Source organism: Hyposmocoma kahamanoa, unplaced genomic scaffold (assembly GCF_003589595.1).
Source record: "Hyposmocoma kahamanoa isolate Upper Pololo Valley unplaced genomic scaffold, ASM358959v1 99879, whole genome shotgun sequence".
NCBI lineage: Eukaryota > Metazoa > Arthropoda > Insecta > Lepidoptera > Cosmopterigidae > Hyposmocoma > Hyposmocoma kahamanoa.
In genome coordinates this window covers 8987644-9013553 of record NW_020656077.1, presented here as the reverse complement: position 1 = coordinate 9013553, position 25910 = coordinate 8987644, and the positions used below count along the sequence as shown (strand labels likewise).

Sequence of the window (25910 nt, the reverse complement as noted above, 5' to 3'; positions counted from 1 at the left end):
GGAGAGTTGTCAGTTATTCACTCAATATGAAGGTGCGATTTGAATTCTTAAGCCACGTTGCAAACCCTTACTTTAGAATCCGTTTTTTAACTTAGATCCACGTTAAGTGAAACGTATAATTCTCCAGATACATTCTGTTTTCTAATTAAAACTCAATTTCACATTAGTGTGTACACATTATCGATCAGTCAGACTAACAGTATTATAACCCAATTTTAGCGCCAAAATTATAAATATTTCACAAAATGCGAAATTCCTGGAAATCTCGTTGGCAATCTTCCCGCCAAATTGTAGGTAAACATCATGGTAATAATCCAACCTGAATTTCCCACTAAAACATGGTTCTTCACTAGGAAATCGATTTCGAAAAATATCACCTCTGCAATTATTCGCCTTCGCTTAGCTTACATATGTACTCCTGCGTTCTTGGCCAGATTCATGTTCGAGATTAGTCCCTGTGAGAGTGCGGTCTGGCAGAGGGTACCCTCGAGCACCTGTTTTTTGACTGTAATCTTATTGTCACTCCTCTGTATAATCCTCCCCTCTAAAATTCCCCGTCCAGTCAATATCAACTTCCTCATAATGTTTTACTGGTCAATCTTGGAGTTAACTTGGCATTGGCGGGTTTACTGATGTATCGAACGGGTTGTAACATTATAAAGTAATAGTAATATTTTTACAAAACTACCGCATATAGTCATTTTTTTTTATTTTTACTTGACATTGGTGAAATCATCATTTATTTCGATGGAGCCATAGCATTTAAAAGAAGAAGAAGAAACTTAGTAATAATCAGCAAGTAATTGCTTTATTCTGTCTAGATATAATCTACTGTATTTTCTTTCCACTAAGTACTAAGAAAGATCAACACAAATATCTTTCAAGAATCATCAATTTGTCCCATCTTAGCACCAAGTCTCCCAACCCTAACATTGGTGGAATCTTCATGTAAAATAACACAGCTATACCCACACAAAACAACTGGATTATCTTGAATTTAAGGTTATGAAATAATTTTTTTAAATTTACAGATTGGCACCCATAGCGGCGTTTTCCACTGCGACGAAGTATTGGCATGTTACATGCTTAAATGTCTTCCAGAGTACAAAGATGCTGAAATTATTCGCTCTAGAGACAAGGACGTACTCGAGCAATGTGATATAGTTGTGGATGTGGGTGCAGAATTTGACCACAAAAGGAAACGTTATGACCACCATCAAAGGAGCTTCACAGAAACTTTGAGCTCCTTGAGACCCGAATGTGGTGATAAGTATAAAATTAGGTGCGAATTGAATGACCAGAGATCAGTATAAGAATTATACACACTTAGGGTCGTATTCCAGAACTCTACTCAATGCTCAAGCCGGGACTTGAGAATTGCAGTGAACACTGAAAATCATACTCAAGTCCTTGCCATTAGTGTCGTATTTCCAGTGCTTGTGTTTCCAGTGCAATCCTGACTTGAGCATTGAGTAGAGTTCTAGAATACGACCCTTAGAGTAGATCATTACTGAATGCTGATAAGCAATGCACCTAAAGATCTTTCATTGTTTTTGATGGTTTGTTCTAAAACCTACTTGAATGAAATCTTTTGCTATTATGCTTGTAGTTGTTGGGGGGTTTTAAACAACAGTCAGAAAAAGGTGTTCCGCATATGTGTATAGATATATCTACAAGGAGCGACATAGGATATTTCTGCTATTGGTTCGAATTTATGAATGAAAATTTATTACACTGCGTTTTTTAATTGAAATTGAATATTTTTAGAGAGCGATCACAACAATTTTCATGAAAACTAAAATGTCCTAAAATTCCTCTCGTAGATAAAATTTTTAATTAATCTTTTTTCTTAAGTTCATAGCAACTGTAGCCGTTCCGGCAATGTGACAGCCAATTTACAGTATCTAAAGCTAGGTAGGGGCGGAGAGTGACCATTCTTGTTACTTTTTTATTATCTGTATCGTTTTATCTCTACGTATCATTTAATTAGAATTATGTATCTCAGAATAGCGAAATTCGGCTAAGCAGGGCCAGTATATTTAGATGAAGTTGTTTAATTCAAAATAAAAATATGACTATTCTCTTGTAAAAGTACTTGGTATGGGTATTCTTATAGACACAAAGATTGAACAAACCCAAAGAAAAATTCCTTTGATTGGGCTGTGACACCATAGAGTGTCCTCACTGATAATTACTTAATACTCTTCTAGTTCTGGTCTCTGGTAATAGTTAATGTCATTACCAAACTAAGCCTGCTTGACACGTAGAACTAAATGTTGACTTATAATTGATGTTCTTTCCAGATTAAGTTCTGCAGGCCTCATTTATGCATTTTATGGCGAAAGAGTTATTCAAAACTTGGTTCCTAAAAATAATCCTTTATCACCAGAGGACCTTAGGGTCATTTATAAAAAAATTTATGACAATTTTATAGAAGAGATGGATGCCATCGATAATGGTGTTCCAATGACAGATAAAGAGCCAAATTATCAAATACGCACTCACCTAAGTGCTCGAGTGAATAAGTTAAACCCAGAGTGGAACACTAAACAAAATGTGGATGTGGATAAAGTATTTGTAAAAGCCATGGATTTAGTTAGTAAAGAGTTTCTGGATGAAGTAAACTATTTCTCCTCTGTTTGGTTACCAGCACGGGACTATGTGAAATCATCTTTGGAGAGTAGATTCCAAATCCATGAATCAGGAACGATAGTGGTGTTCAACGAACGGTTTCCATGGAAAGAACATTTATTTGACCTTGAAAACGAAATGGAGCTCGAGGGTGTAATTAAATATGTCTTGTTCAATGATTTGCCTGATTGCTGGAAAATACAAGCCGTACCTGTGAGCCCAACTAGTTTTATTCCCAGGTACGTATTGTTAATTTGCATTGTAACTTTTACAAGACAGTATAACATTTGGACGTCAGCAAAGATTAACTGTTATCTGCAAAATCACTATTTTACAGTAGACCATACTGATACTAAAAACGTGATATTTCGCACCCTCATGGAAGAATGGTATAAGTGGAGTTACATCAAAAATGTTTATTGCTCCATTGGATACTGAAAAATATAACCGACATCCGCTCCCAATTCTTGTAACTCTGTCGACAATATTAATCGATAGTCACAAAAATTGGAGAAGATGTGGGATGAAATATTTTTGTTTCCAATGGAGCAATAAACATTTTAGACGTAACTCCACTTATTCTTTAATTATGATGAATTTTGGTATAGAGATAGATGGGACCTAGGATAAGGGCTACCTTTTGTCACAAAAATAATTAAAAAATAATTATATATAGGATGAAAGTTATAAACTTTAGAGAGAACCAATAAAACTATGTAAATTTGTATATTACAGTAGGTTACTCGAATTATTTATTCTACGCAGATGAAGACACGGGCACCAGCTAATATATATTATTCTTTTAAGCTACTGCTCGTTCACTGCATTAACCTCCCTGAGAATAACAAGCAAGAAATTGTAGGAATTGCTCTTTTCAAATAAACTTAAATGCTATGGAATACACTTTGAATCATAATTGTGTGGAATCTACCTACTCATGTTGTCTTTCTATACATCTTTATTTAATACATACTCTTGAATTTTGTAATATGACTACAATTAAAATACTTTTGGACATGATAATCTTAATATATGCTCCGGACTCTTATTGTAAAAACGTATACAGTTCCCCATAAAAGAATGTTAAACTTAGTTACTTAAACAAATTCGTGGTACTGTACCATGGCTTTGGATTTATTTCTCAAGTTAATAAAAATTATAGATATCTTCTTTCTTAATGAAATTATGTATTTTCTTTTAAGTCTTCGATTTTATATTTAGAATACAAGTTATTTAAATATTTTTAGGACACCTCTGCATAAGAAATGGTGGGGTGTAAGAGATGAAATCCTGAGCAGTGAAGCAGGCATCAAAGATTGCATCTTTTGCCATACCACTGGTTTCATAGGTGGGAACAAGACCAGGGAGGGTGCCTTGAAAATGGCGATTGCCAGTTTGGAGGCAGAAAACTAGAAAAATTTTGTTAATAAAAAAATGTGAAGGATGTTTTATTGAATTTTATACTGAATCACGTTTATTATAAATAAATATACATTTGTTCGCACTTTTATTATGTGTTTTTTTCTTTCACATAAATTGTATGAAATTTGCATTGCAGTTGCCACCTACTCTTTACCTCAAGGTAAAGTAATCCTAATCACTAACTACTATTGTTCACGCGTATATGTTTACTTTGCTTTGTAAACATAATCTTTGGTCAAAATTAATGCTTATTTTTAACCGACTTTAAAAAAGACGAGGTTCTCAATTCGACTGTATGTTCTTTTTTTCTTTTTTTTTGTATGTATGTTACGCGATAACTCCGGTATTCGTGAACCAATTTTCATGATTCTTTTTTTGTTGGAAAGGGGTTACTTCCATAGTGGTCCCATTTCATTTTGAAGAAAATCATCCACCTTTTCACGCATGAAGATTCATTTTCATAAATAGCGCCTAACATTAACTTAGGAGCAATTACTTTAATGGTTGATTTTGCTATTTCTCCAATTCAAGGCGTTTTTCCTCTCAATATACTTTGAGTAGTGAGAACCGATTTTTATTCTCTCCAGCGTCAAGTCCTGTATAGTGGCGAACTAGGGGATATTTCAATAAAACTTAGCCTTATACTTATAGACGTAATTCCACGTACTTTTGAGGTCGGTTTTTATAGTACTCTGTACTGAGATTATTATAAAACAGAAACCTATTTAACGTTCAGTTAATTTTCTGTAAAATGTATAGAGAAAATAGATTTAGTTGGTTTTGTTAACACTGGTGTTAGTAACATTTCTCACCCCTCATGGAAGAATGACATAAGTGGAATTACGTCAAACATGTTTATTGCTCCATTTGATACAGAAAAACAATTGGAGAGGACATGGGTTATATTTTTCTGTAGCTAATCTCCAATTGGAGAGGATATGGGTTATATTTTTCTATATCTAATGGAGAAATAAACATATTTCACGTAATTCCACTTATGCCATTATTCCGCGATTTTATGATTTTTTTTACCAAAATTGTTAGGGACACCGTGTACCTCTCGCGTCTATTCCCACTAGTTCAGTTGACTGAACTAATGACATTGTTTTTCTCGTTTGTTCAGTTGACTGAACTGTCTCCAAAGCTGCTGAAAGCACAACAAACAAACTGAAATACAGAAAAATCATTACATTGCAATACTAAATACTAAGCTAATTCGTATTATCTAAAAATAATGAGAGCATTACTATTACAGGTTCCTGTAGAAAACTTGAGTTTGTTGGGGAATTATTTTTTTGTATTCTGCCGCCGTTGTTTGGTGAAAGGGCTTGTGGTAAAAATTCAAAACCGATAAAATAATATTTTATAAAATGTAATTTAAATAATATCTACATATCTCTTGCGGTAACTTCATGCCTTATTCACCTAGGAAAAAATAAAAATAGTCACAGATAAGTTTTTTGAAAAAATGTCACATATCCCTTTCAACTAAAGGCGTCTGTATTCCAGCCTTTAAAAAAAAAGTTAGCAACACGCAATAAAAAAAACAAAAATCTGAATAGTTACCGTTTGCGTCATAAATAGCCTTTCATAAAAAGAAATCTCCATTATTTTTGAATCAATGCAATATTTGATATTTACTTTAGTAAATAATCATATCCTGGTAAATAATTAAAAATCACCTATATATATTTTGGCTTAGCCACGTTTATTTCACTTACAAATATAAAATTTATATACTTTACAAGTCATATGATCACATATCGCACAGGACAACTAACATAGTATTATCTCTGTGGTTCCTGGCCACTTCTTTTAAAAATTTGAATCGTTCTTTAATTCCGTTGCCTCGCCATTTTGACTTTGTTTCTTTCCATGGCCACTCCCTGCTCGATCACGGCAGCGAACAGTACTGCTCTTTCATTTGCGTCTATAATGACGATTCTTTTACCAGATTTAATACCAATCTGTAACACCGTATAACTCGGCCCTTTTGGGGTAAGTGTCTGGACGGTTAATGTTAATCCGTTTTTTACCTTCACCTTTAAAATAAATTTCTGTGGACCTGAAGATTCCAGGTCACGGCGCTTAGTGGTTTACAACCTTTTCAAAGTTATATTAATATTACCTATTTAATGTCAAAGCGACGGTGTTGTCCTGTCACTTTGAAATTAAATCGAATGATATACGATTATATCGAAGTTTTGGAGATAAATTACTAATATATCGCAATTTTGAGATAAAATATAATAATACGCAATTTTCGAGATAATACTACGTTACTTGTCAAGTGCGATAATGTACTTGTGATAAATTATATTATTAAACTGGGGAAACCTAGAAACTAATGCTGGAATTACTGGCAAAATTACGTTCAATGTGAAACCATTTCTTTTTTATTGTTATAAAAATCACACATACCCTCAGACGTATATAATTCTATCGACAAATCGAGCAAAGTTAACAGGGGAGCGTTTTGGAGTTTTGAGTTCATTATCTAATAAATCATCTAACCGATATCTAGGATTTTATAATACTCTATCTAAGGAAGAGCTTTGCCGAATAAAACTGAGAAATGCTAAAGTTGTGCTTATTTCAGTGAACTCAGAACATTAAAACGCTCTCCTGTAAAATTGACAATTTCGACATACGATACTTTACGTAGGAGGCGTCGAAATAATGTCAACGACACGAGACAGTGTGACGATTTGAAATGTGGCAAGGTTTGGTAGATTTGGGAATATTCAGCAAATTCTTTACAATTTTTGGGAACATCTGAAGCGACTATACAGAACAATATTATAAACATAACCTATATCAACTTTATAACCCCAGCGTCTACAGGCTCAGCTCACTTTTTTGATGCTTTGATAATGAGTCACAAGCATCGAGTATATAAGGGCCATCCATCCGTCCATCACTTTTAAATATCAACTTTCGTTTGAGGAAATCACAAATTAAAAAACTTAAATAGTACAGCGCCAACAACTGATCTGTGTGTACGTCTCCGTATATTCCAAAAATATAGTTCATATTGTTTGTGTTCAATTCGGTGGTGTGGGAAAAACTGTAAAACATGTAATTACAAAACAATCGGAATCACATTTCATCGGTAATTAAATATTTTGCAACTTTCGTCCATTATAGCAAAGCTCAAGTTAAACTGGTTGATTTGAAGTGAAACAATTGACGACACCGATCATTTGTTTCGAATTCGGGCTGGCCAATCGGAACGCAGTTGTCATCGTAATGATTTGGCAGAATCGTTTTCAAACAAATTAAATGACATTTCGTCTCTATTTCTAGTTATATACTCGATGGTTACAAGTATCGACATGTCCATTTAATGCACGTCGTCAAAACCACTGGGTCACAAAATACACGGGACGGTGCCATCCTTCTTTGTATTATTTAATACTTTGACAATTTTTATTATTTAAATATTCAATAATATTATCATGAAGTATTATTTAATATTCGAGTGTAGTAACTTGAAATATTATTTAATATTTCACGACATTATATATAGGTATTTAAATAATAAAAATAGCCACCGAAATCAAGCAGACAAAACCTAACCTAAACAATACCCAGATACACTATGTCGTTCATCCTGAGAGAGTTTATTAGGCATATCGTAAATTACACTCCAATCTCATCTTTACTTTCCGATTTCACTTCCTCGTCGTTATCAACGTCGTCATTGGTATTAGGATCGTCGTCATCGTCGTCAGCTTCTTTCTCATTTTCAACGTCGTTTTTTTCGCCTGGTACATCATCACTGGGTTCATAGGAGTGTAAATTTAGTTTCTCAAGCCATATACCCATTGAGTTTCCTTCAATTTCACCCTTTATGATGTTGGGGAAAATGTGCTCATGTCTAAACTGCTGTACCGCTTCTTCTTCAGCTTCCCACGTAAGGCTGGCGTGGCTGTCTTTGAATTTATTATCATATCTATCGTAGTGGACCTGAAATTACATTATTATTGTTATTTTTTGACGTACTTTCACACTATGAATTCGTAATCTATGTACGATAAATAAAACTTATTTACTACAAACACGCTTGTTTAACTTGAAACCATAGACTGACATAGCATTTAAATACAATCAACTATTTAAAAAAAAATTATATTAAATATATAAAGTACAGTGGCAAAAACTTAGTTAAAAGAATTTATTAGCGTTTTCAAATGTCTTAATTACAAGTTTGAATAAAATAAATTCATTAAGTTTTTTAAATTATAATAGCGACCTCTCTATCTAAGTTAAGGAAATAAAATCATATTTAAAAGAAACTCGAATAACTAATTAGTATGTATGTGTATGGACTGATATCATATAGTTATCAGTTTCTTAATGTCGAGCGACATCTTGCCACCTTAAAAAAGAACTTCAGTACCTACGTACGGATATGGCATTTAGTTCACTTAATATGAAATGTACTGATTCGACCTTTTGTAATAAACTAATAAAAGATTAACAACTTCATTACAAAAAATAAAGCCGATAATTTCTTCTCCAAAATGTCACGCGAGAAAATGTTAAAACGAACAAAAAGTTCCCAAAATCAGGGATAGATGGCACGTTTCACAAAAAAAATAATTTATATCCGAATTACCAGTGCAATAGTCTGTGGTATGTTATTAATAATATAATAATAACGCACACACTCAACATAACTCCGCACTAGGGAAACCCTGTGTCGCGGGTGCCATGGACACACACACACAGACAACCACAAATTACACAACTCACGAGAGAAATAAATGTAAGCATAAATACAAATATTTCTCGCGGCCCGGGAATCGAACCTGGGACCTCTGCATGGCAGTGGTAACCGTTCGACCACGGAGGCAGATAATTAATTCAGATTTTTTGTTATTTATTATTATTTTTTTTTTTTTTTTATTTATGGCACAATGTACAGACATCAGATACAGAAAGTGAGGAAAATAAAAACACTTAAAAATTAATACAACAGGCATATCTGTGCCCAATTATTACTGTGCTCAACATTCATTTTAAAACATTTAGATATACTTAAACAGACACTAAATCAATCATAAAAAAAAAAGAAAAATCGAGAGAAATAAAAAATAGAGAGAATGAGAATATGCTATTCACTTTACATTAATGCTAGCAGTGACCTCTTAAATGCTGGGACACTGCAGTTAAAGATATCACAATTAGTACATATTTCATTATAATACCCACACATCCTATGTAGAGGATTATTTTGTGATACATTGTTTTTTGAAATGGGTATACTGAATAGTCGTTGATTACGCACAGACCGAGTCGGCACACTGAATAGTAGCATCCTTAGCAAGCCATCGTCAGAAAAACCATTGGCAATTATGGATTAACTTTATGCCTTTTGACCATACCAGTACACAAAATAATTTCCTCTGAACTTCCGTCATGTCACAAATCCACCATTCAGCTCCTATTAACTCTGTTTAAGTCTTCTGTAGTTTATTATGACATAATACACCGTTCAATTACCTATCACGTAACCTACAAAACTTCTAACATCTTCAATTCCTGTCTTTCCAGAATAGTAAACCCAAAACAAAATTTCAACTCTATATTTTCACATATTTTTCATAAACAGACGCATACAAATTCATTCCTGCAAACAACGGGTCATTCTATGCCATAAAACAATAACAAATGCAAGGCATACAGAAGCAAATATTGAATCATAGATAATTACCATATCCAACACCAATCCTAGCCCAGGTGCAGTAGGAATAATCACTTTGTCTTTACCAAAAGCCTTCTCCATTATTGACATATCTGTGTGCCCTCTGACAATCGCAATGGTCAAACCAACCATCTTTCTAATTTGATGCAACATGAAACTTTGACCCTGAAATATATAAATGTATTTAAAACCGTACCGAAGTAGGCAGACATTATGGACCTCAACTCGATACGCTGTTGACATACTTCTGTCGCCTTCTCCATAGACGTCAATTTATCAATTCCTATCGAGTTCTTAGGTTTTCGCGATTGTTACACATAGGAAATGAAACTATTTTTCCGGATTTAACAGTCAACCGTGACCAAGGGCCCGAAACATCGGTTTGTTTGAAAAAACAAATATACGCGATTTAAATCCGGAAAAATAGTTTTATCAATTTCTGCTAATTTTCTTGAAAGCAATGGTCATTGTTAGTAGTTAGTAATTCCATTTGTTTATTATTTTTTTATATAAAAAAGTTATCTTGTCAATCAATCTTTATTTACAAACATTGTTTAAATTGATTGTTTTTAGTAACAGTTTGTTATGTATGCAGATATGCGAACACCTGTAATATCAGGTCTACGTAGTAGTAAGTAGCAGCAGTACGTGCGCCCCGTGCATTACAACGTGACCGCTGACAAAATTGTTATTTCAAGTGTTAATTATAGGACACTTTTCGGCCCAACGTACCAAACATTGGACATAGTTTAAATGCCTTTAGCATTGACTTACAAATAAATGGACGACGGGTCTAATACAAAAACCACGAAAAAAATGTCCCAAGTCAGCCTATTTAAACGTAATGACATGTAAAGGAATATGAAAAAGCTAAAACGTTGAATTTAAATTGTAATGTCATCGCAGTTCTGTCTAATTTTGCTTGCTTCGCTGTCAGTCGAACAAACGAAGACTAAAGCGTGAATGACGCTCTGTATACGATTTTAACGCCCTATAAGTTCGGACACTTTTTAGCGCGAACCCGACGTCCATATAATTGTAAGTCAATGGCCTTTAGTTAAGAAATCTATTGTAGAAGTTTAATATAACTATTATCTATATATTTTCTCGTTTTTACTTAACCACTGCCACCACCCTATGTAATTTAGTATACATAAAAACTTTAAAGATGATGGTAAAAATGATCAACCAATTATGATCAATATTAATGCAAGCTATTTATTTTTCACTACAGTCACAAAAGTGTATAATTTAAGTACCTTATTTTTATTTTACTAAAGACCATAGAACGGTTTGTTAGAAAAAAAAACGAATATAGGCGATTTAAATCCAAAAAATGGTTTAATTACCAAATTAATTTAAGTTTATAAGACACTTTTCGGCCCAACGTACCAAACATTGGACATACTTTAAATGCCTTTAGCATTGACTTACAAATAAATGGACGACGGGTCTAATACAAAAACCACCATTGGAATGATCTTCCACCACCAGTGAAAACGGAAAAATCATTACACACTTTCAAACGCAAATGCAAAGAATGGCTTCTACGGCAACAAAAGTCATCCTGTTGCTGGTCTGTGGTGGAACGCTGATATGTGGTAATCGGATGGGGGTTTTCGTGGTCTGTGACTGTTGTCGTCATAATTTTGTTGGTCGTCCTAATTTTTGCAATGTTATTTCATTTTATTTATTTATTTATTTATGTTTCACTCGTAACCAGTAAATAGTTTTGATTAGTTTTAGTTAAGTAAAAATATTAGTTGATATAAGGAACGGATTCCTGTTCCGACAGTGTCCGACAGTGAACGTAGGCGGAGGCTGAAAAACAGCAGTTTGCTGAGACTCTGTCCTTTTCATCCACAATTATGCAGTTGTTATTAGCTCATAAGCAAGCATGTTTGTATTTTGTCCTGTACTACATTTATTGTGTGTTGAATAAAGTCCAATTTATTATTTTTATTTTTATTTTTATACGAAAAAAAGTTCAGGAGGTCGATACAGAACCTTGCGATAACTCTGTCGACCGATTCGATTAGATATGGTACGATTTCTTTTCGTTTTTTATTCTCAATAACCTAATCGAACGTCAAACTGTCGTACTCGAAACCGAACCGAAATGACGTCACACCCGTATATACAATTACTCATACTTCTCGACCGGCAAAGGCAACAAACGTTAGGGCGCGTTCCCACTATGTCGTGACGACAGATTGTCGTGCAGTTTACAGTGTCGTGCTTGTATATTTAAATGAAGTTGTTCACATATAGCACGACACGATTAACTGTCGTACACGATTTTTTATCGTTACAACGACAAACTGTCGTCACAGTGGGAACAGCTAGAACGACAGTCGTCAGACGATAAAAAAACGTCGACGACAGATTGTCGCAGCTCCTATTGTCGTCACGTTTTATTTTATACGTCACGTTATATTTTCTTTTCTTTGTTTGCTTCCTCTTCCGCGTTTTTAAAAGTAATCATTATTAAAATTACGTCGTCATCCCTTTCGAGCGAACACACACTACCGGCTTCCAAAAGAACATACAAGCGACTGCAGTGCATCAAACGATTCTGTCGTTCAAACGACAAGGAGGCTGCCGTGAAACGATAAATTGTCGTCACGATCTAGTGGGAACAGCTAGTCACGACAGTCGTTTATATAGATAAAAAATCATCCACGACAGATAGTCGTGATATGGGAACAGGCTAGACACGACAGTCGCCCAACGATAATAAAACGTGACGACATAGTGTGAACGCGCCCTCATCCAGACCACAGTTATACGAATTAAAGTTACCGAACGTTCTATTGTTTACAAGGCAAGAATGTAATATGAAAATCTGTTATTATTTTAAATAAAATCTGGATCTTGAAATTTTATTAATTTATCTTAATGCGAGACAATGGCATTCCTATATTTTAGGCCTTTAAAGCCTTAAATTTGTATATAAAAAGATTTAATTTTTCTTATAATCTATATGCGCCCACTAACTCCGTAAACGTTGTTGGATAACGATATCGTATCCGAATCGTATGCTTAACTCGGAATGTTCTGAATAGCTCGGAAAGCGCCCTTCGATTCGAGAACGATATCCAATCTAACAATTAGGTTAAGATATCGAAGAGTTCGAAGACTCAGAAAGAGACGACTTCCGCGACGTTTCCGCTTTCCTTATCACAAGTGCTTTAGTGGAACCGGAAGGCGTTCAGTGGAATGCCCCCTACTAGATGGACGGATGACCTGGCGGAGGATGGATGCACGTCGCGTCCGATCGGCTGGTCTGGAAATCTTTGGGGGAGGCCTATGTTCAGCAGTGGACGTCTTTCGGCTGACATGATGATGATGAAGTGCTTTAGATACTTACTTAGGGATCAGAGCAATATATATAATGTTGTCTAATATTTCAGTCATTAATATTTATTCCTTCATTATATTTAAAAAAGTTATTTTTAAGCTACTTCTCGTTTACTGTGCTGACTTTCCTGAGAAGAACGACCAAGAAACCCTAAGGATTGCTCTTTTCAAATCTTAAATCCTATGGAACAACATTTTGGATTAAATTTGTGTGGAATCTAGACTCATATCGTCTTTGCATCTTTATGTAAAACAAATATTGTAATACGACTTTTCAATTAGTATATTTCACTTCACTTCACTTTTAATTTTTATGGCTCCATCATTATGAGAAACCCGTTGGTAGACACTATGGTAACCTCCAACCAAATCTACCCACTAAACCCTGGTTTTTTAAACGTCGCGATTTGCCTAAAAACATCACTTCCACTATTATACGTTTGCGCTTAGGCCATGTTTGCACCCCTGTCTTTTTGCGTAAAATCAGAGTCCGAGATCACTCTAGAAGACGGTACCTTGGAACCATTGACTTACAATTATATGGACGTCGGGTCGGCGCTAAAAAGTGTCCGCACTTGTAAGGCGCTAAAATCGTATACAGAGCGCCAAACTCCGCTTTAGTCTTCATTTGTTCGACTGACAGCGCGATACTGCGATGACATTACAATTTAAATTTCGAATAGGTTGACTTGGGACATTTTTTTCGTGGGTTTTGTATTAGACCCGTCGTCCATTTATTTGTAAGTCAATGCTTGGAACACATTTTTTTCAATTGCCCTAATATTGCTGTTCCACTTTATAACTTCCTTCAAAATTCCCCCGCCCCATTAACATAAATAACCTCTTAACTTTAGTGTTCTCCCGCCATACTGTTACTGTATGTAAATTTATCCACTTAAATAAAATATATTTATAAATACATGTTTGTGCAGTCTTTTGTTTTAGATTCTCAACTGAGGACCCCCGTGGACCAACTCATCAACACCGGTTAATGTTCTATTAGAGCTCATCGTATTTTTTTTTGTTTCGTTTTTTTTTCTTTCAACCGTGACATTGGCAAAATTAGTATATTTTAATGTAGGTTTTAAACTAAGGAACTGATAATCTCAATATATGCTGAAACATGAATTTGGACTTAGTTCGAATGTTAATATTATGGACATCTTTCTTAATGAAATCATGTATGTTTTACGAGAACACAAAATATTCATTTATTTATTTAAATTTATCACTTTACCTTTACTAAAAGCACTGCAAATTCCATATCGGATTCGACAAACACTTTTTCTATGCTGAAATCCATCATATATCTAGACGCTGAAGGATCTTGGTAGTGTCTGAAACAAAAATGGAAGTAAATTAATTTCTTCGCATAAAATTTCTTTCTTTTCTTTCAAATTTCTTTTAATAATTTTTTTTTTAAGTAAAGTATACAAAATATATCACATTACATCATAATTAAATAAGAACGGTAAAAAAACGTGTACTATAATTACAAATAGAGTGTGAACTATTGTAATAGAACTTATTTCATAGAGGGTAATTTTTTTTTAAACAAATATATTACTAGTGTAGCGCTCACACATCAACCAGTACACATTAACGAGATGTGAGTCGTCGCGCCAACCGCGCACAGGCACAACAGGGTCCTAGGTTAACGACACATCACACTGGTCATGCGTATGCTCATAGCCACTTCTGTTGTGCGATGGAGGAAACAAAAGCTAGTGATGGGGTAGCCGGTGCGTGCCCTATCTATCGTAATGTAAGTTAAGTTAGTTATTCGCATAAAATTAATAAACTAAATAACACAAAGTGCCTGAAAACACGTGAAACAGTTACAGATGCAGTGGGTTAAAACCCAATCAGCCCGCCTGGCTTTTTACCCAAAGCGCCGAGTTTTAACACATATCCGCCCGAAAACACGGAATTTGGTAATAACTCCATACTTATTACAAATTTAAATATAAAAAAATATATATTTTACGAACTGCAATATGTGGATAATGTTATTTATAGTACGTGTACTTATGTCACTTAATTTCACAACTAATGTAATCATGCCATGTACAATTGTTTGTTATACCGTGAAAATAAAATTAAAAAAAAAAGAGGCAACTCCAGTACTAAGGAAGCACTTTACAATTCCATTTTTAAGAAAATCGATTAAGGTTCTATTTTCAAGCGAACCGATTCAATAGAACGGCAAATGGAATGATCTAGATCAGAAAGCAATAAGCATTTTAAAATAATATAATTAAATTTGTACAAAACTCGATTTACAACAAATATTTAGTATAAATGGTTTTTGGCCTCGATTTTAACCCGATTTAATTAACAAAGCGCCGGTTTAAAACCCGGGCGATGCCGGTTTTAAATCCGGGCGATAATATCATTAGGTACTCACTTTTTCTCCGTGAAGTTATGGTAACTTTTTGTCCCTTTATAAACGGCTAACACGTCATTGGTTTGTTGTAATTTATCTGCTGATATCCTGTAACTTTTTCGCTGGTCGTCAGTCACTGCTTTTGGTTCAAAGACGTACGTGGGGAGTGTGTAACTGTATGTCCTTGCGTTGCATTTCACTTTGGAGTTAAATTTGTTTGTCACTCTCTTTATACCAAACACTTTTATGCATTCTGGTAGTCTTTTGTTAATCTCTTCAATGTCTGTTTCTAGAGCTGTAAAATTATTCATATATTTCCAATTTATCGAACTGTACAATGAAGATTAATTGTATAATTAAGATTCAATTGTACAATTAACATTAATTGTACAATTAAGAAGTACATTTTGTGTTAAGTAGATGTTAAAAGTATCACAGTTGAAAGAGATTGCATACATACACGATTTAAAAAAATTTAAATAATAGTAATAATGCATACACTTATAGCCGTGCACTAGGGAAACCCTGTAACGCGGGTGCCATGAACAACCACAAATTACACCCAAACTCTCGAGAGAAATAAATGTAGGCCATACAAATATATTTCCTGGCCCGGGAATCGAACTCGGGACAGCATGGTAGCCGTTAAATAATGCCTACAAAAAATTTTAAAATCAACACAGGGTAGGCCATTTTTTCTTTCTTTTTAATCAAAAATAAGTGCGCGTTTGACCTCCTTGTCACTTAATGGAAAGTGATGATGAGGTAGACGATGTTGTCGATTTTTAATGCTATTTCAATCACAAATAGAGGTACTAACGTAATTTTAATGATACAACTTGTCTGGCAGCGGAGACACCTTTATCTGTACGCGAGCTTCGTTGAAAATGTGCATTTTGTTGGTTGTTGAAATCTTCCTCTGTGATGTATTTAGCGTCCCAGAGTGCTTTCAGCAGTTCCTCTTCGATAGTATTGACTCCTGGGTTTCTGAAACAATTTGGTAAAAAAAATTATGCTGTTAATTTAAAAAGCATGTGAGCAGTGGAATATGACGGTCAAACTGGCTCACAGACTACCCGTCGCTCAGCGAGTTATGGAAAGGTCTATGCTGGGTATTTCGTTAAGGGACAAAGTACGAAACGAAGTTATATAAGACTAAAGTTGTGGACATCGTCCAGAAATGTAGCAAGATGAAGTGGCAGTGCTGAGTGAAGCTGAGCTGGCCATATCTGTCGTAGAACCGATGAGCGTAGGAGTAGACGGGTTCTCGAGTGGAGATCACGTCTCGGCAAACGTAAAGTAGGACGTCCCCCTGCAAGATGCATCGACGATCTGAAGAAGGTCGCGGATAGTGGTTGGATGCGGAAAACGGGTGATCGGGCACTATGGCGTACACTTGGGGAGGCTTATGTCCAGCAGTGGACTGCAATAGGTTAATTAATTAAGAGCAGATTATTCAAATTCAAATATCTTTATTTCGGAGTATTCATCCATAGGAGTTAGTAACAAAGCACTTAAAAATATAGTTAGTACTACAAATAATTATTTTTTTCTAAGACTAATATTCAACCGGGACCAATGCTCCTGAAGAGATTGCAATTATATTCCGAAGGCTGTTGTCGGTGCCACGATCTCTATGCACCAGGTAAACCGCTGCGCTTAATCGTGACAGCTACAACAACATCCTGTGCCGTGTGTAAGTGCTTTAAGAGATTTTTTTTTATGTAAGAAAGGAAGCAAACGAGCCGACGAGCCACTGATGGGAGGTGGTCATCGTCGCCCATTGATATTTGCAACATCAGATGATCTGCCTATGCGCTCCCAGCCTTTGAGAGTCATGTAAACACGCTTTTTGAAGAACCCCATGTCATAGCGCAAAGGGAACACTTCAGGAGGAAGATCATTCCACATCTTGCAGGTTCGAGGAAGGAATGAATGAGATGCCCGTGTGGTCTTACAATGCCAGGCATCTAAGATGTGGGGATGGACTCTACTCCTTTGGCGGGAGGTGCGATGGTAGAAACGAGACGGTGGCACCAGTCCGAAAAATTCCTCAGAGCACTCCCCATTATAAGAGATTTTAAGGTGTAGTTGACCCAAAGGCTGCAAGTATAAAAAGACTGGCAATATGCCTTGAATATGACATCTTTAAATCGCCACTACACCTCGCGAACCTACGGGCCAACATGTCGCGTCTCACTGCCAGCGCCCAATGCACCATTTCCAACTCCAAATCGCCTTTTAAAGATTCGGAGCCCCAGTGCCCCAGGTACTTAGAATACAATAGACATTTATTGCAATGTCACAACACGTAGATACAAAAAAAAGTATTCAAAACACTTAGACAAACAAAATAAAAAAAAGAAACCACAGCCGTAATTGTCTAAACGTCTCGTTTAAGTGGAGTGCCTAGTATGACATCTGGGACATTATTCCAGGTTTGGTACCCGCTTTAAAAACTATTAGCTCGCTCTTAGTCGAGAAGTAGTAGTAGTAGTCTTACGAAGTAGTAGTAGTCGTAGTCTTACGAAGATGAAGCAACTAAACATATAGTAACTTCATAGTCAATTAAGGGTAGTAATGAGTTAATCGCAGCTCGAAAGCGGGCTGTGGAGGAATTTTGACCAAATTCATGTTTTTTCAAATTAGTGTTCGATCTTTGTATTAATAATTAAATTCATGTTTGTTGCGTGCTCTACTACATAGAGAATTTTAGCACGCAAGAATTTTAATTTTCACGTAGGTTGTTATTAAAAACATTTTAGATGGTTCTTGAAACGTACTTTTTCTTATATAATTATTTTAAAGCAGGCTGTGGAGGTTGTGGAATTTCGACCGAAATGACGTGAGGAATATTTTCTTCAAATTTGAATGGGACCGCTAAGAACATATATTGAGAACCTCCGCCTTTTTAAAAATCGGTCAATAAAGACATTTACAAAATTTGTGGCAGGCCCATTTTGGCAACAACAGGCACGGGACAGGGAAAACTGGAAGTTTCTGGAGGAGGCCTATGTCGAAAGACAAGCTGGTGTGGATGTAATTAAATTTAATAGAATTATTAATATTCAATCTATTTAAGTATTAATTTTAATTGGAAATTTGTCCATTATTTTTGTATCAATCTATGTTTAAGATATTTTGTATTTTTTAGTAACGAATTGTATTTTCTAATAACAAAATAATACTGTAATATTTTAATTGAATTGTATTAGCAATAAAGGCTATCATTATTATTATATATTATAATTATAATAAAGACATTTTCTTACCTTTGCATGCCACTGTAATCAACACCACAATAGCCCAGTAACATTGCCACCTTTTTCCTCTTGATTCTGTCCACTTTCTCTCGTTTTTCATCTGATTCCCCATCCACTTTTTTCAGGTCTTCCCACTGTCGCTTCATAAAACGTTTTTTGTACCGAGTTGCATTTTTGTGTCCAATTATCTCCTCTTTCTTCTCAATATCAGCCACATCCATTGCAGTAGAAAACCTCAACTGATTGAGAGCAAATCCTGCAACTGCATATAAAAAATCACAATGTAATCATTTACAATGCTCCATTACGGGCCAGTACAATCCTCACCACTGAAAATAGCAACAATGATTAACAGAATTTTAGAATTAGAAAATTAAATACCAGAATATGATAGAACAGCACCCCTTTTATTCCCTAAAATGCATATGATTTTAGTACTAATTCAATATGACACAATGGCAGGCATCCTACAACTGCGATAGCCATACTTTCTTTTATACAAGAACGTTGATATGACCAACTGTCGGTCATAAATCATATTTATATTGAATCCACTCTGAACACCTCTATAATGAGGAAATAGGAACTGCTACTGGAGGCGGCTGTGGATAGAATACCAAAGCAATATGGCGGCTCACGTGGCAATGATGCAGAAGATTAACTAGCCGGAAAAGGGTCGGAGATGGACGCTATAGGACCAGAACCCATAGTGTCCCTCCCCTACCAATGGTCCAGGTCAACCTGAGAGAACTGTGAGAGTCTGGAGTTCGTACTAGGATTCCCTGTATGACGAATCACCAGGCCCTCGCTTCCACAGCTGGACTTAATAATAATAAAAAGATGAACACTGTGAGTTAAATAATAATAAATTAAAAGCAATATAAAATGGGTGTGTGTGTATGTGTTTATTGCATGTGGTCTGAGTAGATGTGTGTATGTGTGTATTAAGGGTATGTGTTCAAATTTATTTACAGATTAAATTTATTAAACTCAAAAAGCAAGAGCTTCGCACTCTAACTGCCGCCCTAACGGGTCATGATCCATATAATAAACACCTTATCAATTTAGGTATAACACACAGCCCCCTATGCAGAGAGTGGATGGAAGGGGAGGAAATTGCTGCACACATTCTACTACAGTGCTCCGGCGTAGCCAACTACAGGGCGAAGTACCTTGGAGTGCCGAGGTCGCTCCCCGAAGTCTTCGGCAAACCGAAGACGTTGCTGAAATTCTTGGAGGAGCTTGGGTGTAGGACCCTGCACCCGCCACACGCAAAATAGGCGCCTTGACGTCGAGTTGCGGACACCAGACCATTACACCAAGTACCAAATATGTACTGTCTATGAATGGGTTAATCATCTTAACTTTCTTTGGCTGGGCCTGATGTTTATGCAGGATTATTGAGCAAAAACTTATATACTTCAAGACAAAATCTAGTCTCCATTCTCACTTAGTTTGAGGTTGAAGATGTGCTTTTTCAAATTTCAATGTCCTGGGATGCTTTGATTACTATTATTATTAGGGTGGCATCATTCATTGCAACCTTCAACTGATCTGTTGTGATCCCTTGTAATTACAGTTCAGAACCAAGGCTGACAACAGTACTGAAGGACTTTCCTGACACTGACAGTTTTCATATCCTCTGATTGAGGCCTGTGCCTTCCCAGTATGGAGCTTTGTACCCATCAGGAGACAGCATTGGGTGAGAAGATGCACCAGAATTTCATCTGCCTCGTAGAAGAATCTACACTCTCTATTCTCTCTCTGCCCAATATTTGACACAAACTTGATCAAGCCATAATATCCCGTTAAGACTCTAGTGAGCATTCCTATCCAATGACAGAGCTTCTTTACAGTGTTTGGCACTGTAGGCAGCTATCAGGGCTTTTGAATGCTCAAGAGCCTTGCTCTGTAGCCACACTTCTCAGGAGAAGTGTAGCAGGGTAGGCATTGCCAAGCTGTGTACAGGCGGAATGCTTAGATGCACAAAAGTGCATGAATTTTTTTATGTACATTAAATATTACAAATCCATTTAGGCAGATTATATTTATCTAAACTTCAAGTAACACACATCCAAACTAATACTATAAATTTGAGAGTAACACTTGTCTGTTACATTTTCACACCTAAACTGTTAAACAAATATTGATGAATTGTGGTATAGAGATAGATGGTATCTATTAACGGATATAGGGTACTTTTTAATTTAATTTTTTAATTTTTAAATAACCAATAAAAGTATGGAAATTAGGATTCTACAGTAAGACTAGTCAAAGTACATATTCTATAGACAACGTCATGGTCACCAGCTGTATAAAACGTTTCTCTAAAATTGCCAAGTGATTAAAAAATGAAATGGCAACAAATCAAAACTTTTACTTAACTGAAAAAGTTTCCTAAATACACTATCTAGCAAAGTAATTGTTAGTTACATATCGTCACTTAGTAAACAACACCGATAAAGTCAAAAATAAGAGGTTTTTATTATTTAAAATACTCAGGTCTAGATAAAACTAGAATACCAATAAATATAACGTAACCAACACACATACACTATTGTTATCCATAAATAGAACGCATATTACACACACTTAAAAACAACAGTTTAAAGTTGTAAAAAATCTAGTATACAATAACAGAAATGATTACGTTTCATCACTCTCCTTTAAAATTGTTTTCGAAATTATTTGAGGTGTTGTTTGCTAAGAGACGATATAAAATATTCAGAATACAGAACAAAAGGCAAAACAAATATTCCAGGACATCAAATAGTTATTATCCACTCGGAAACTAAGACTTATAAAACGAATTTTGACACAAAAATAGCGAAGTAAGCAAATTTTGTTAAAAAGTTTTATAAGAAACAAACTTTGCTTAGGTAAGAAATTAAATTGAAAAATCGAGTTTCCTTCGTTACTTCTTGTTGTTAATTTCTTGCTCAAACTTAGGCAAGTTCCTTAAGGTTTAAGCAAATATAGTCTTTTCCGATATTTCATACTGACCAGAAGAAAGGTTCTCGTAATCATGTGGTTATAAAGAAACTTAACCTCCAAAATCACCATGACACCTTCAATTTAAATACAATTATACATGTTATTTATATAACTACTCATGAATGAAATGGACGCCGAAATTACAAACAGAAACGTAAGTACAGTAAAAACAGCACAATACATTACTAGTAAAATTATGGAACAGCCATGTGCATTACTAAATATCTAAGTTTATACCTGATTTAGAGTATTTCGGCAGATTCTGTCTGATTGTATTAACAAATAAGTTGAGTAATTTGACCGACATACCTAACGTAACGTAAATTAAACAGTATTTTCAGTGTTATTTATTCAAAAGCTCAATATAAATATCATATGCTTCACCTGTCTGTAGCAGCTGTCAGTCAGACAGAAGCACAGCCATTTTTTATTTTATTTTTTTTAGTAATTTTGGCTTGGATACAAGTCCTTTGAGCCATGTCTTCGTTTGATTATGTTTCTGTAAACATGTGGATATACTAAATCTATGGCCGCCACAAAGAGAATAGGCAATTTGAGGCAGCGTGCTTGGAAATACTCGGGATTCCTTCAAACGGGCCGATACGGGTATTTTAGTTCGAGATTCGTATAATTTCGCGTCTTAATCTTCGATTAAGGCACAATAGCACTATCCTATTCCACTTTAAACTAGATTTCACAAAATAATTGAGAGTCAAAATAAAAACGACACTTTTCCCTCCAAAAGGTCCAGAGCGAATCTCTATCAGCACAGCCATTTTTGTAGCGTTTAATAGTGATGTGACATCTGAAACACTACGATCACTATGTTTACGGTTTCTGTGATTGAACGATAAGAAAATATTAAAAAAATAGAAATTGGAGTCACAAACTTTTTAGAGATTAGGAAATCCCCGACTATTTTAAATTAATAAATAAATAACGCACACACTCAACATAGCCCCGCACTAGGCAAACCCTGTGTCGCGGGTGCCATGGACACACACTTAGACAACCACAAATTACACCCAAACTCACGAGAGAAATAATTGTAGGCCATACAACTATTTCTCTCGGCCCGGGAATCGAACCTGGGACCTCTGCGTGGCAGTCCGGCATGGTTAGCCAAAAGGATCTAAGCAGGTCAATCCAATACAGGTATCATTATTGAACATGTAATCTTAATAGAACGGCATTATGTAATGAATAAGATAAGATTATTATAATTTAGCCATCTAGCCGACTACGTCGACCAAGAGGGATCGAAATGATTTATTTATAATAACTAGTAAATAGTAAGAGAAAAATAGAATACAAGGCGATGAAGAGCCCAGGAGTAAGTACCTCAAGGTGTATAACTTTTAAAAAATGTGCTTAATTATAACTTTGTCTTGCAAAAAATCCATAAAATAATTTGTACTTTATTTCATTCAATTAGGATAAACGTAATAACAGAATATAATAAGTGTTGTGCATGAATTCGCTTTGTTTGGTAAATTTAGAAAAACTAAGAAATAAGTTACCTACATTAATAAGTACCAGTATAACAAAAGTTTATCAGTCTATGGACTTTAATTGATTTGTGCCTTGTACAATCCAAGCCCGAGGACGTCCTATAATACAGTAAATTAAACTGCGCATGCCTTTACAAGCGACCTTCTGCGCATGCGTCAACTCTGAGAAATACTGCAATTGGGGCAATATTAATCAAGTATTTTAACCATGGGTTGACCTGCCGCAGTTACTACAAAATGCGAGGCGGCAGCAGCGAACGCTTGGTCGTGCGACCCTCACGGCGTCGGGGTGATACCCGCGCGAAATTAACGCGATACATAACAATCTTGCTGGCAGCGTTACTGGGCGGTGGCGGTTCGGCACTACTGTTCCTCGTACCTCTATACGCTGACCCAGCTTTGAGTGCTTTGGCTGCAGACTTCGATCCAATACCAGCTGAGTGCGTCACCGAGCGACGAGACGACAGGTTAGGTTTGGACAACTGCACCTGGGCTTCGTGTCGCGAAGGATGCACCAGCGACGCTTATAAGTGTACGCAACTGCATGTGAAATACAAGGCGTACACGAGCGAATGGCGACCGGCTGTGTTGTTTGTGAACATCAAAGGATGCGGTTACCCACCTACTGTAGACTGCGAGAACTTCACCACAAGTTATGGCTTCGTGGGGGCCAAGTACCCTTGCTACTGGTCCCGAGCGGACGCGAGCGTGGTGATACCAAGGTGGTCACGCGGCGAGCAAGTGGCCACAGTCACACGCACCTTGGCGTTGCCTCTGTTCCTGTCGGGATGTGCTGGGATCGGACTATGCGCGTTGCACTGTGAGTGCAAGCCGCGTCGTCGCCGCCGTCCTCCGCGTCGGCCGCCGCGTCTGCCTACACTCTCTGCCGATGAGACATCGCCGGTCTACCGCCTAGCTTAAAATTACGACAGACGAAAGGATAAGAACTCTAAACGCGTAAGACTCACGCCAATTGCAGCCGAACATTCAGAAGACCGTCGACAAGGTAGCTAAGCCTTGGCGAAAACATTCAAACAGTGCATGTAATGGCACCGGCGGTTTACAACCGGTTATCAAATAACGTGCGAAATGCACCTACGAGGAATTTGTTCACATTTCTCCTGAAAACGTGGCTTGTTGAGCAACCCTCGACACTATTGTGTGACGCTATTAATTTATTGTTAGTAATTTGACGTAATTGTTAATGTAATTGATAATAATTTTATTTGTATTATTTAATGGATTATTATTAAGATTGAATTATCGTATTAATTATTTCTTTGTGAATCAATTTAATTATTCTTTATTGTAATTTTTTTGTGACTTACTTAGAGGTTTTTTTGTTATCATTGAATAACTATTACTATGAAAGGCAGCTATCACGTTTCATGATTAATTAATCAGAATTGACGAAACCCGGGCTAAGTTCGGTTTGAACGTGGTCTAATTCTTTCGTCTGTTATGCTACTTGCGTAGGTAATACGTTAGGTCATCTGATTTGCAACCAAACATTTAAAATGTAAATCTACTTTCTGCACAAAAGTAATGAAATTTTCTTTTGATGAAAGTGTAACATAGACACCTAATTAACATTAGCAATAATTGTAAATAGTTACGTGTATTATTACTAAGTGACATTAAATAAATGTCATTATATTGGAATTGATTTTCTTTGTACTAAATAGACACCTCAATTGGAAATTGCCTTGAAAACTGTAACATAGTTAGGCAATGAGTGTATTGACCTAGTAATCTAGTAAGCTTGGGGGGCGTATTAAATAATACGTGTGGCGGGCAACTCAACTGGATGTACTTGCCCGTGTAAACTTAAAATATTTCTTTTGAAATTTGAGTCAAACACTGAATATATGGACCATAAGGAAGATACACATTGAGTACTTTGATTGTGGTTATCATAATATAACGTAAACCCAATTTATATAGGTCATTACTATTATACTAAATGACATTTGTTATTTTTATCAAACTGATATAACCTGGCCTTTCGCCCAGTTCCCGCTTAAAGTTGAATTTTTGGACAACCTGTACAGCGTCAGAGTATTTAATAACGAGAGCAGAATCAGTTGCGCGCTTTATAGAAGCATTCTATTCTATATGGCATCCCATAATTAAAACAAGAGACAGTGCAACCTAAGGTTATAGGACACCTACGGCTACGACCACAAATTATAAATCTTAGCTTACTGAAGTCCTTGGATGGAAGAAAATCGATTTTCCTCTACACACATTTATTTCCCAAACACACGACGATGATTACACAACTTATTTCTTAAATGAACAATTGATTATTTCATGTTAGATACAGATTCATTACTTAAAATTTTATAAATTAGTTATTGATTCATATCTTACGTTTAAATACGCCTATTCGTAATAGTGATAAATACCTAATGCTGAATACAACAGCCGTAAAACTATTTTATTGTAAATTTTGAGCACTAACAAATTTAACAAATATAAACAAAGGGTACAACAGGACGTGGCACTCTTTAAAATATTCTACTCCTAAATGTTAACAACTTAGTTAATTTTTTTAACTAATTTTATTCAAGGTTTATTAAAAACTAGGTTTGGTTTGACCGTACACCGACATTCACAATCAAGGTAATAAA

The 25910-nt window shown here is 35.7% G+C and overlaps 3 protein-coding genes across 3 annotated transcripts; 2 read left to right on the top strand and 1 right to left on the bottom strand.

Moving 5' to 3' along the window:
* On the top strand, positions 1-4101 carry LOC113239489 (UPF0160 protein MYG1, mitochondrial). Its single transcript, XM_026476520.1, has 4 exons — positions 1-32; positions 1032-1282; positions 2304-2870; positions 3879-4101. Exons 1-4 carry the CDS (start codon positions 27-29, stop codon positions 4042-4044), a joined length of 990 nt encoding a protein of 329 aa, XP_026332305.1. The 5' UTR covers positions 1-26; the 3' UTR covers positions 4045-4101.
* Positions 4102-7528: 3427 nt separating this feature from the next.
* LOC113239455 (tRNA pseudouridine synthase A) lies at positions 7529-22144 on the bottom strand. Its single transcript, XM_026476468.1, has 7 exons — positions 22004-22144; positions 18782-19034; positions 16330-16496; positions 15531-15804; positions 14361-14460; positions 9773-9928; positions 7529-8022 (listed from the first exon to the last, which is right to left on the bottom strand). Exons 1-7 carry the CDS (start codon positions 22071-22073, stop codon positions 7696-7698), a joined length of 1347 nt encoding a protein of 448 aa, XP_026332253.1. The 5' UTR covers positions 22074-22144; the 3' UTR covers positions 7529-7695.
* Positions 22145-23498: 1354 nt separating this feature from the next.
* On the top strand, positions 23499-24295 carry LOC113239493 (protein tipE). The gene has a single exon (XM_026476524.1). It carries the CDS (start codon positions 23515-23517, stop codon positions 24196-24198), a length of 684 nt encoding a protein of 227 aa, XP_026332309.1. The 5' UTR covers positions 23499-23514; the 3' UTR covers positions 24199-24295.
* The last annotated feature ends 1615 nt before the right edge of the window (positions 24296-25910 follow it).

Coding starts and splice junctions, on each gene's coding strand:
- LOC113239489 (XM_026476520.1), top strand. Junction 1,283..2,303: donor GGTGATAAGTATAAAATTAG/GTGCGAATTGAA, acceptor TGTTCTTTCCAG/ATTAAGTTCTGCAGGCCTCA. Junction 2,871..3,878: donor CCAACTAGTTTTATTCCCAG/GTACGTATTGTT, acceptor AAATATTTTTAG/GACACCTCTGCATAAGAAAT.
- LOC113239455 (XM_026476468.1), bottom strand. CDS start 22,073: ATGTCGGTCAAATTACTCAACTTATTTGTTAATACAATCAGACAGAAT. Junction 9,929..14,360: donor TTGCAGTGCTTTTAGTAAAG/GTAAAGTGATAA, acceptor TATATATTTCAG/GGTCAAAGTTTCATGTTGCA. Junction 8,023..9,772: donor TAGGATTGGTGTTGGATATG/GTAATTATCTAT, acceptor ATGTAATTTCAG/GTCCACTACGATAGATATGA.
- LOC113239493 (XM_026476524.1), top strand. CDS start 23,515: ATGCGAGGCGGCAGCAGCGAACGCTTGGTCGTGCGACCCTCACGGCGT.